Here is a 12,969-nt window from a genome sequence, read left to right on the forward strand (position 1 = left end):
AGAAAGTTGTGCAAGGTAATTACATGGCAAGGAAGTCTACATGTGGTCCATGGGCCAGACTCTCAATGACACTATGAGGTATCTTAACCTTCAGTGATCTAGAAACTAATCTTATCCCATGTTCTTCCAGCCCTCGGTAGAGAATGAAGGAGAAGAGTGAGTCTGCTCAGAGTGAGATACTGAAATGAGTTTCAGTGAAAGCTAGCACCCCACAAGCTTCTCAGTGATGCTTGCTAAATATTCTCAGTAGCTCATGGCCTAGCCTTGCAGAGTAGACATCCTGTTTGGTATCTCAGATGCTGAGTAGGTCTTAGGTTTTCGAGTCAATCACGAAGGAAGCAACTGGTAGGAGATCCTTGTGGCTACAACATCTCACTGAAACATAGTCTAGGTTATAAGCTAGAACCTTCCTGGGAAAGTACCCTTCTAATGCTGACCCAAAAGCTGGCATTTCTAGAGAGATGCTGTAGAAGAATACTTATCTGGAGGCCAACAGTTGTTACATTGGTTACCTGCCATTTGTCTGAATGGAAGCTCTGGGCAATGCTCCTAGCTTCTGGAAGCTCCTCCTTCTGGAAGACTTCCTTTCCAGAATTCCTTTTGGAATTCCTTTTTTATCCTTCAAAACTCAGTTCAAGCTCACTATCAACTTCTCTAAAAGCCTTCAAGGCCACACATGCACTCCAGTATGACTTAGAAATCCTTTCTCCCCCTCACAATATCTAAACATCATTCCAATCATGTTACTGTCCTATGAAAAACATTTGTGTTTGAGGAGGCACAGAATGCAGCCACACTTTGTTCAATTTTATTTCAGATCTAATTGATTGAAAGTACTTGAGAATTAGAGAATACTTTAAAATTGACTTTTTAAACAGATTTATTTTTCGTTCATTTGTCCATGACTCTGTGTATATATGCCGGCACACATGTGGGTGTCTGCAGATGCCAGGAGTTTCTTGTAGTTGCCAGTGGTCTGACATGGTACTGGGAACTGCACTCCAGTGTCGTCCTTTGCAAGAGCAGCAGGTGCTCTTAATCACTGAGCCATATCTCTGGTCCCCTAAGAACCAGCCTTTCCATTGTTATTTAAGGCATTACACAGGGCTCCTAAGATAAAGCCAAGCTTCTTAAGACAAGAGTCTCCAGAGACTAATGCAAAGGTTGCCCATATCCTCACCCAAGTCTTGTACATCTTCCTCAGTCTTCTCATGCTGGCTGGGGTGGTTTGAAAGAAAACGGCTCCCAAAGGGAGGGGCACTGTTAGGAGGTGTGGCCTTGTTGAAGTAGATGTGGTCTTGCTGGAGGAAGTGTGTCACTGTGGTCTCATATATGCTCAAGATATACCCAGTGTCTCAGCCCACTTCCTGCTGCCTGCAAGAAGTAGGACTCTCAAATACTTCTCGAGTATCATGTCTGCCTACATGCTGCCATGTCCCAACGTGATGATAATGGACTGTAGTTGAGCCACCCCAATTAAATATTTTTCTTTATAAGAGTTGCCATGGTTATGGTATCTCTTAACAGCAATAGAAACCCTAATCAAGACAATGGCCAAAAAGCATGATTACAGTGACTTGGACCATAAGTGAAGATAATGGAAAAGAGGCCACGAAGGTCTATGCAGGATCAAAACACCGCTTATCTAAGAAGAACATCAGTGTTCATGTAATCTGGAACACTCATGGAAGTTAGGATAGACATCAGGTTTCTTGTTGATTCCAGTTATGTCATAAAATCTATGGAATTCAAAAGAGCTAAGACGAATTTTTTTCAGTCATTTAGTCCAACTCCTGCATACTTAATGAAATCAGCATCTATGGATTCTATTGCATGAGGTCCAAATTACATATCAAGCTATTGATAAACAACTCGGATATCCTAATTTGTAATTTATAGGTGGCTGTAAATCTTGCTTACCTCACATTCCTAATCTTCCTACCCTTTAAAAAGCTGTAGAGTCTGTAGACAAACTCATGGGTTGCATTTGTGCTTTTCCTTTTGTGGTGGCTGTTGTTCATTACCAGCTAGATTAGATTTGGATCTACAATCACCATGGGAAGACACTTCTGGGTGTGTCTATGAAAGAAGTGTGAAGACCTACCCCGACTAAAGGTGGTACCATTGGGATCCCTGAACAGAGTAAAAAGGAGACAACAACATCTATCTCTCTGTGTTCTGACTGGGGATACAATAGGACCTTACCCTCAGGCAACCAAGACTTCCTCCTGGCACTAAACGGCACCCTTGAACTGTGAGCTCTTCTTTCCTTACATTGCTTTTGTCAACACACCGTTTGTTAATTCTGTGGCTTTAAGTGAGTCTCAGTACTTGCTTCTCCACTTCCTAACTTCTTCTGGTAAATACGGTAAGGTTTTAAAAAAAATTAAATAGCACATAAAAAACCAAAACCATATGTAGAAGATTTCTTTTGGGAACCAAGCAGGAGAAGACTTGAGATTTGAAAAATTCTTCTGGTATGGAAGTGGTTAACACACACACACACACACACACACACACACACACACACACACACACACACACCGGGTGCAAACCTGGCTCACCAATGTTCCCACACAACATGCTCTTCTTCGTGGAAGCAGTCACGTATGGCAGGCAGGGTGTATAGAGAAGCAATGTGCCCACAGTGCGGTACTGTGCCACTTGTTTGTTTTCGCACCTCAGTACCCCTCCTACCAGGTACTGTTAGCCTGCCAATTCCTCCCTCCTCTCCCTGCCCATCTCTGCTTTAAGATCTGTCTTGTCTGGGGACAGTTCCCTTCGAAACCATTCCAGGATGACCTGAGCTGTTATTCTCAGGGACGAGAGATTAGTCTGCCAATCTGATGGCTAGTCTTCCCTGGCAAGTTTTTACTTCTGCAGACCATCGAGAGCTCGCTCTTCTGGCCAACTCTACCACTTGGATTTAAAGGTGTGGAACTGGGACTGAGGTCTAGAAGGGGAAGGGGACAGACTGCCATTGATTCAGGGTCCTAATCCACAACAAACACAAAGGGACCAAGCTAACAAAGCCCAGCTGTTCATCCTTCCCAAAGAGGCTCCATCACACCCCAGAAGAAACCCCAGAGTACCTAACAGCAGTTTGCATCTGTAGCAGGAATGTGTCCTAGGAGGCTGAACAGGCAGGAACCTTCTGGAGCTCCCAAGGAAGACCAGCCCACAGTGTGGTATGATTGGAAAGACTCCAAACAAAGCAACATACTCTCCATCCCTGGGTTCAGATACCCCAGGGAAAAACCAGGAACCAAGTTAAGCAGGGAGCAGGAGCTTAGCACCTGCAAGTCAGGGAGCCTCAGTCTCCACCTCTCCAGTCTCTGCGGACAGCTTTGCTAGCCTCAGTTAAGTTCTGTGTATTCATCTGGAGGCGACAGACACTCTCTCCCTTCCCTTCCTGGCTTGGGGGTACAGAACAAACCTCACGAACTGAAAGGGAAGGTTTGAAAGTCTTCCTAAGGTGGTCTCAAGTCCCTTATCACCGGTGAGGCAGAAGAGGGGGGATGAGAAAAGTCAAGGCCACGGGATTCTCACCCATATCTCGCCCTCATCTCACTCCGGGTCCCACCACCCGCCCGGTCCGGGACCCACGAGGGCAGCAACGGCGTGTGCATGCCAGGCTGCCCTCATCCTCCGTGGTGGCCCGGGACCCCTACCCGCTCACCAGATGGCCATCCTGCTCTTGGGATAGTCCAGCCGCTCCAGGCAGCCGAGGAAGTGAGGCAGCGTGTGCGCGGCGTTGCGGGCAAGGATAGCCACGAGCACCGTGGGGCTCTGTAGGGGCGACTCGGGGAACGCCGCCGTTTCCTCTCCGTCCTCATCCGAATCGGGCTCGGCAGTGAAGCGCGCCCGGCAGCCGCGGCGGAGCAGGGCGGAGGACAGCAGCAGCAGCGCGCAGGCGACGGTGGCACGGGGTGCAGCCATGTTCCGCAGCTGGCTGGAGGCGGCGATGCTGCCGGTGGCGCCGGGGATGCGGCTGTCCCCGGGAGGGCGGGAGCGCGCACGGGCACCGACTTCTGCAGCTCGCGGGACCCGCGGTCGCCCGGTCCTGGCTCGAGTCCCCCGGCACACCGACTCCCCGCCGCTCGCGCTCGCCCCGCGCTCTGCCCCGCCGACCGACAGGTCGCCGCTGTGAGAATGTTCGTGCACGGAAAGTTACCCTAGTCCAGAGCTACGCTTGTACAGCTGAGGTCTGCGGCTTCCTCCGGAGCTGTGAGGTGTGGCCCTGACTGCCAATGGGCGTGTGTGAGTGTGTGTGTGTGTGTGTGTGTGTGTGTGTGTGTGTGTGTGTGTGTGTGTGTGTGTGTGTGCATAACGGTACAACCCCAAGAAAATTTATTCTGCTTTTGCAAACCACAGTCTGAAGTCCTTCACAGTGACGCGATGGATCCAGGATTTCATAAAGCACCTATTGACAGATTAGAGTTTTGAAATGGGACGTCTCCCCCAACCACCCAGGACTGTGAGAAACTTCCACAGAGGCAAAAATACTTGTGTTTCAGACACACTTCTCCTGAAATTCATTCTTGACGGAATAAACACCTCAAATCAGAACCCTGAAACAAAAGGTCCTAATGGAACACTATTCCGGGGCCCTTTTCTAAGTCTTCTTTTCAAATAAGAGCTCTTAACAGCTGGGCTATCTCTCCAGCCCTGGGAGTCCCTTCCTAAGTGAGGAGGTGTGGAAGAAAAGATTCACGTGTCCCCTCCCAGATAATGACCCAAACTGACAAGAGTAGGAAGATCCACACCTCAAAGGGAAGAGAGAATGAAGCACAGAAGAAAGGGTGAAGGTAGAACACGATCAGCAGGCAGAATGAAACCGCTCCTATTCTCAGAGATTATTTACTCTTGAAGATAACATGGGACCAGAGGAACTGTGGCATGAAAAACACAGCCTTTGATCTGTGTGCAGGCTGAACTGCTGACCCTGGAAGTTCACGACCATCACGCTAGGCCAAAAAACCCTCAGCTCCAACCTGAGGCATCTTTTTACTGGTTGTGTTGTTCTTTCTCCACAACTCTCAGAAGGCCTCTGTTTGCTCTGCTCTGCGCTCTGAACTTTCAACTGGTCCATTTGTAGCAGCTCCCTTCCCTCACACTAAAACTTAGCCCCTTCTCACATCCTTAAAAATATCTTATTACAGCCAGGCTATAGTAGCGCACACCTTTAAATCCCAGCACTTGGGAAGCAGAGGTAGGCAGATCTCCTTGAGATCCAGGCTAGCCTGGTCTACAAAGTGATTTCCAGGACAGCCAAGACCATCCCACAGAGAAACCCTGTCTCGAAAAACAAACCAACCAATCAACCATCCATCCAAACAAAAGAACAAACAAAAAAACCCAAAACAAAAAACCAAAAAAAAAGAAAGAAAAAGAAAAAAAAAGAAACGCAAACAACAACAACAACAACAAAAACCTTTTTATAAACATAGGTAGACACAGTGGCCATGCTTTTCATTCCAACACTAAGGAGGTGGAAGTCATCTTAGCAGGGTTATGTAAGACCCTAATTGTGAAACAACCATAGCTCTGAGAAAGAGGAATCAACACTGTCTTCCTCTGCTTCTTCATCTCCCTTTCTCCTGCCACAGCCAAGTGTGACTTTGGCCAGCCCTCCCCACTGAGACTAGTCTGGTACTTACAAATGCAGTGAACTCTTTTTGGTTCTCAGCTTTCCAGACCTGTGGTGCTATGCAAGCTCCACTCTTTCTGATTCTACTCATTTGCAAGTTCCTTTCTATCTTAGTCACTGTTCCATTGCTGTGAAGAGACACTGTGACCAAGGCAACACTTACAAAAGAAAGCATTTAACCTGGAACTTGTTTCCCGTTCCAGAGGTTTAATCATTCTCATCATGGTGGGAGCATGGTAGCAGGTGGATGTGGTGCTGGAGAAGTAGCTGAGAGCTACACCCTGATCCACAGAGAGAAAACCTAGGCCTGGCTGGGTGTTTGAAATCTCAAAGCTCATCCCCAGGGAAACACTCCCTCCAAGGCCATGACTACTCCAACAAGGCCTCCAGATCCTTCTAATCTATTCAGTTCCATTCCCTGGTGACTAAGCATTTAAGAATATGGATGAGCCTATGGAAGCCATTCTTGTTCAAGCCACTACATTCTACTCCTGCCCCCCATAGGCTTAGAGTCATATCGTAATGCAAAATGCCATTTAGTCCAATTTCAGAAGCCCCCATAGTCTTTCACAAATTCAACACAGTTTAAAAGTCTGGAGTTCAAAGTCTCTTTTGAGACTCAATACAATCTCTTAACTGTAACACCCTGTAAAAATCAAAATAAAAAAGCAAATCACAGATGTCCAACATACAATGACACAGAATATATGTCACCATTCCAAAGGGGAGGAAATGGAGCATAATAAGGAAATACCAGAGCAAGACCTAACCAGCAGGGCAAACTCCAAATTCTGCATCTCCAAGCCTGATGTCAAAGTGCTTTTTAGATCTCCAAGTCCTTCTAGTTCTGTTGAGAGTGTAACACACTCCTCTCTCTTGGGCTGGTTCCACATCCAGTCAGCAGCTCTCCTTGGCAGGTATCCCATGATCTCCAATATCTTGGGGTCTCAAATCAGTTTCACACAATGGTCTCTCTGAGTCTACATGTAGTGGCATCCCTGACACCCTGGTGGCCTTGAAAGCTTTCCTTAGCCATGGAGGAAGAGTCCACATCCCCTTTCATGTATTCTTGACTCTAAAGCCAGAGCCAAGTGGCTAAAGCTGCCAAATCCTGCTGCTTCATGGGATGGAACTTGTCTCCTTGTAAAATTGCATTGCATCATCTTTCTGTTGTTGATGGTTTCCTTTACTGCTTAAGCTTTTCTTTAATACCTTTTCACAGGTTGAAAGCTTAGCTAGGCAGGGTTTTGTCTTTGGGTCCCTACTCCCTTTATTCCACTCAGCATCAGGCTTTTCTTTAAATTTATTTTCTTGAGCACTGGATCTTCTGTCTTCTATATCACATCTCCTGGTGCTCCTTTCCTCCTCAATCTGTATATTTCATGTTTTCCTTGCTCTGCTTGCTCCTTTTCATTATAGATTTGCACCAGAGTGACTACTAATAACCACAGGGCGTGGTCAATACCAGACTGTCTTGAAATCTCTGCCAATGCCATTAATCCAAAACTCTTCAATTTAGCTTCAGGAATATTTTTAGGATAAGGGCAAAAAGCAGCCATATTCTTTGGCAAAATATCATTAAGAGTGGTCTCTAGGCTACTTACTAATATTTTTCCCCTTTGAAACTCCTTGACCCAGGTCATCATAATTTATATTGCTCTTAGCATCTTCCACACTCCTACTAGAATAGTCCAGTAATCCCTGATTAAAATGTTCAACCATTTCTAGTCCAAAGTCTCTAAGTCTTCCTCCAACAAATAGGCCTATCAGAGCAATACCCACTCCTGGTACCAATTTTTGTCTCAGTCACTTCCATATGTTCTCCCCTTTACCTGGTCACTGTAGTCTGCAGACAGTTTCAGAATCTGTCTCCTGCCCTAACCCCTTTCTGTGGCGTTTATACTTAACTAATGGGTTAAAACCCTGTCTCCTGCAGTAACCATTTTCTATGGTGTTTATACTTAAATAACAGTGGGTTAAAATCTGAAGGTACCAGCTCCCCATTTTGGCAGCCATAACAGCCGAACACGTGCTTGCCTGACCTTGTCTTAGTCACTAGGAAGTCAGATGCCTGCCTCGTGGCAAGGAACCAATCAGAAGTTAGCTGGTGGTGCTATGCTTTACGGCTCTGGGTGTGCTTTATGGACAAGTGCACAGCAATGCTGTGCAAAGCATAGCAACTACCCTGGGAGGGCCTATGGGCCATAACAACCAGTTGACCAATCAACACAGGGCAAACTCTCCAAGCCTGTGCGTACTGCTAGACACTCCCCTTACACTGCCCTATAAGATCTCTATGCAGACACTTTGAGCGTCTTTTCTAGCCATCTGCCATGGCGGGTGGATGAAAGACTGGAGCTAACATGGGGTTAGCTCGTTAAACAACTATAATAAAGCCTCATGCTGTTGCATCAAGCTTTCGAATCTGCCTGGTGATTGGGGTGACCGCGGTCCTGGGCTGAGATCCTGGAGGCCTGAGTTTCCCAGGGTCTTACAATTCCACTCCACACCTCCCCCAATAGGAAATACTCTCACTCTCAGATACTTACCAGCTTGCAGAAGACACTAAGTGAAACATCTACTAGAAGCGCCACGGCTTCTAGTGTTCCCGCTACAGCAGAGGAAGTGTGTTCCCACTACAGCAAAGGAAGGTGAGGTCATGTCTACATGGGTGGTAGTTGAAGGGACAAGCTCCCCATTTCGGCAGCCATGGCAGTCTAACATGTGCTTGCCTGACCTTGCCTTGGTCACTAGGAGGTCCTGCCCATTCCGGCAGCCATGACAGTCTAACATGTGTTTGCCTGACCTTGCCTTGGACACTAGGAGATCAGATACCTGCCTTGTGGCAAGGAACCAATCAGAAGTTAGTTGGCAGTGCTATGCTTTATGGCTCTGGGTATGCTTTACGGACAAGTGCACAGCAATGACACGCAGAGCATAGCAATTGCCCTGGGAGGGCCTATGGGCCATAACAACCAGTTGACCAATCAACACAGGGCAAACCCTTCAAGCCTGGAGGCACAACAATCCTGAGCCTGTGTGTACCCTTAGACACTCACCTTATGCTGCCCTATAAGATCTCTATGCTGTGGCTTCACAGTGTCTTTCCTAGCCATCTGCCATGGTGGATGGATGAAAGGCCCGAGCTAGGCCCGAGCTAACATGAGGTTAGCTCGTTAAACAACTGCAATAAAGCCTCTTGTTGTTTGCATCAAGTTTTCGACTCCGCCTGGTGATTAGGGTCACTGCGGTCCTAGGCAGAGATCCTGGGGGCCTGAGCCTCCGGGGGTCTTTCAGTAGTGATAGGAACCTTTCAGAAGGGTTTCACAGAGATGGTTTCTCTTCCTTTCTTTTCTTTCTTGGTCAGTGTCCACTCAACTTTCAAAACTAAAAGCCCCTTACTTTAAGGAATACTTGCCGTTTGTTCATTTGCTCATCTTACTACAAACTAAATGAGCTAAAACCAAGACACCACATTACCTTCTTATTTCCTTCTATTACTTAAGAGCTTGTCTTAGGTCTTTTTTTCCCCAATGAATGTGGAGGCCAGAGATTGACAACAGCTGTCTGTTTCAGTTTCAGTTGCTGAATACTGAATACAGAATTTACTCCTTCTGCTAGTATTTCTGTCCAGGAGCCCTTCAGTCCCTCATCACTGGCATTACAGATACATCTCACTCTGCCAGCTTTTGCATAGGTACTAAGGACCCAGACTCAGGTCCTCATGCTTAGACAGCAAGCATTTTAAATACAAAGTTATCTCCAAAGTCCTGAAATAATTTTAATATCATGTTTTCAATTTGTATGTATTTAGTGTGGGTTTATAGTCAGCTCTCTTTAGAGAGGTTGAAAACTCACTTTGGAAGCAGATGTTGATTAAGTAGCTAGAGATAAGATGTGTTGAGAACTAAGATTTGATTTTGATGCTTTTTCAAAGCCAGCTATTATTTAAGCATGCAAATCTATATCTCTTTATTTACAAAAATACCAAACTATTTTGTGCACTATAAAGTATTTATTAAGCACAAGCTGTATTATAAACCAATATAATCTACAAACAATGTGTTAATTTCAACATTACTAATTAATGGAGTGCCCAGCACCTGCCTTGAGAAACATAATGGCCACCAACATGAAGCCCATTGTGTCTCTTCTTGTCACATGTGTTCTCCTCAGGCATGAGCAGGCTGAGCTTCAGGTTACTCAGTGTCTTTATTTTGTTTAGAGTTCTTTTTCCTGTGATTAATTTTTATGTGTCAGCCCAGCTAGGCAGGGGTGCTCTGTTATTTAGTACAAACAGCATAGAGACTGCCATGAAGCAATTTTTCTTTTAGGTATAATTAACAATCAATTCAGTAAAATTTAAGCTAAGCACATTTCTCTTTGTATTGTGGCTGAGCCTCATTCAATCTGCTAAGGTCCAGGGGAAAGGATGGTATTCTAAAATGAGGAAGAAGCTATGCTCCCAGACTGCTTTTGGATTCAAGGCTGTAACATCACCTCTTTCCTGGGGTCCCTCCCAGCTGGCCCAAACCTTCCCTGCAGATTTAATGCAGATTTGAGACCTTTTAGTCCCTCTGATCAAGACACCCCACCCCATATTTTGTAAGTAAGAGCAGACATGGGATGATTGGAGGGCTGTAAATTGATTTTGATAGTTTTTTATATTTGCAAAGCCAGTTGTTGATGGAGGATGTCCTTCTGTATGCTGTAAATATATGTTTCTCTCATTGGTTGATGAATAAAACTGTTTGGCCAATGGACAGGCAAGATTTAGCCAGGTGAGAAATCCAAACAGGGATAGAGAAAGGTGATAGGTGGAGTCAGGAAGACATGTAGCTGCCTAGGAAGCAAGAGACCTGGGCATCACTGGAGATAACCAGATTAATAGAAATGGGTTAACAATTGAGAGAGAGTTGGCCAATAAGAAGCCTGAGTCATCAGACAAACAGTTTATAATTAATGTTAGCCTTTGTGTGTTTATTTGGGACAAAATGGTTGCAGGACGAGGCAGGACAGAAACTTCCATCCACGAATTATTATTTAAGCATTAAATGCATCTCTTTATCTATGGAAGTACCCATTTATCATCCATTTGTGCTGTTTCTCCATCTGGCTTTAAACTCAGATTCTTCCTGTTTGGCTTCCCAAGCACTGGTAGTACACACACATACTGTGCCCATCCATCATATTTTGTTCATTGCAGACTTTCTCAAGAAGTTTACTCCATGTTTTAGAGTAAGAAAATTCTTAAATACTAAATCAGAACAGGCTCATTAACTATTAGGAAACAACACTTTGCACCACAATTTAGCAATGGCTTTTTCTCTTAAGACTACATATCCGTGGATAGATATTGCTGACTTTTTTGTAGGAATAAAATGATCTGGCTCAAATATCAACCTGGGAAATCAGCTCTGCAAGTGCCAGATTACTCAGAACGCAATATTCAGGAGGGAATCAAATTCACTGCTACTTCTTACCTTGAATTTTTCTTCTGAGCCCTTCAGTACTCTAATCTAATGAATTGTTGAGGCATTTACAAATGGAAAATTCCTGCAGACTATCAGAGCTGAAACTCTACCCTGCTTTCTGGTAGATTTCACTCTAAGCTTGCCACAGGAGTCCTTCTGACCCTGTGCTTCAAACGCTAGGTTCTCTGGGAATCCTGAATTCTTCCTGTTCATTCTTAGCCATTCCTAACCAGCAAGAACTACTTTAAAGTCTTCATTTCTTAATCTAGCAACAAAAACTCCATTTTTATTCAACTCTTAAATAGTGAAATTAAAAGTCAGAAGCACTCCCTATGTAAGTGTGCCTATATCACTATTTTTCTAGACAATAGAATTTAATCTACTTGAATAAAGTTTCTAGTGCCTTATTTACCCTTTCAGGTTTCTCTATCCCCTCCACTACTCTACTTACCCTTTAACCTTTAAATGTAAGGTAGAAAAATCTTTCATTGAAGGCATTTGGAAGTCTTGTTCACTTAGGGTCTAATCTCTTTAGATCTCCTTCCTGAATTACAGGATCCCCTTTCTCAGATTAGCACTCACATGTTACAACTCTTTGACTAATTTAAGTCTTTAGGAGCCAGAGAGAAGGGTTTATTCATTTCTAATCATTTGAACTAGTTCCAATGTTTGGTGGTCCAGGGAGCCTCCTAATTTTAATTCTATTTGCTTTGGGGGTGCTTAATAGCTGTTTTGTGGAGGCAAAGATAATGATTTCATCTAGCTATAACATATTCGAGGGCAATTTATGAATCTTTGTAGGTGGAGTTTCCTTGTACTTAGTTTTCTGATACATTCGAAGCTTTCTTTCTCTTTTTCTTTCGTGTTCAACAGTTTGGAACAGTGCAAACTCATGCCTCTTTTAATTGATTTTTGTTGATCATTTTGTACCGCTAAATGTGTTTCATTAAAATTGTGAAAATTTTGGCCATCATTTATTTCTTCAACGTTTTCTTTATTTATTATTTATACAGTGTTCTGCCTGCAGGCCAGAAGAGGGCAGCTTATCTCATTACAGATGGTCTGTGAGCCACCATGTGGTTGCTGGGAATTGAACTCAGGACCTCTGGAAGAGCAGCAAGTGTTCTAAACCGCTGATCCATCTCTCCAGCTCCTTCTTTAACGTTTTCTGCCCTCTTCTCTGTGTTAGTCCATTATTATGTAGCACAACTTTAAGACTTTGCTCATTCTCTGTGTGTTTGTTTATTGTGTCAAGGTTTTGTTATATAGCCCAGGTTGAACTAGAACTCACTCTGTAGACTGGCGTGGCCTCAAATTCACAGCTCTCCCATTTCAGCCTTCTTAATACTGAGATTACAAGCATTCACCACCGTACCTGGCACTTTTATGCCTCCCACCCCTTATAAAAGTAAAATTTTGCTCTGGTGTTCACGTCTCCTGATTTCTATGGCACTGTCTTCACCTACCTCTTCCTCCATAATTCCATTTTGGCTGTCAAAAATCACCCACTGAAAATCTTTATTTCTGAAATTGTAATGTTCAGTTATAGAATGCCCGTTGGATTTTTAATTTTCTTCTTTGCTGAAATTTGGCTCTTGATATTTCCATCCATTGAAAATGTCTTGTTGTACTTCATTGCTGACACATGTAATGGTCACATTGAAATCTTGATTGTCTCAACACAAGATTCCTTTTCTTTGTTTTTGGTCTTTTTAAAGCAGGGTTTCTTGTGTAGCTCTGCTTATACTGGAACTTGCTCTGTGGAGCAGGCTGGCCTTTAACTCAGAGATCGACCTGTCTCTGCCTCGGAAAGTCCTCGGAAAGTCGTGCGCCACCACAACACAA

The 12,969-nt window shown here is 44.4% G+C and overlaps 1 protein-coding gene across 1 annotated transcript in view; it reads right to left on the reverse strand.

The window, feature by feature from the left end:
- Positions 1-3,939, reverse strand: part of Colgalt2 (collagen beta(1-O)galactosyltransferase 2) — an 87,901-nt gene extending 83,962 nt beyond the window's left edge. The window contains exon 1 of the mRNA XM_027417379.2: positions 3,680-3,939. Coding sequence (XP_027273180.1) covers positions 3,680-3,939 — 260 coding nt within the window. The remainder of the gene's footprint in view (positions 1-3,679) is intronic.
- Positions 3,940-12,969: the final 9,030 nt, after the last annotated feature.

The sequence above is a fragment of the Cricetulus griseus genome, chromosome 5, assembly GCF_003668045.3.
Source record: "Cricetulus griseus strain 17A/GY chromosome 5, alternate assembly CriGri-PICRH-1.0, whole genome shotgun sequence".
Classification (NCBI taxonomy): Eukaryota; Metazoa; Chordata; class Mammalia; order Rodentia; family Cricetidae; genus Cricetulus; species Cricetulus griseus.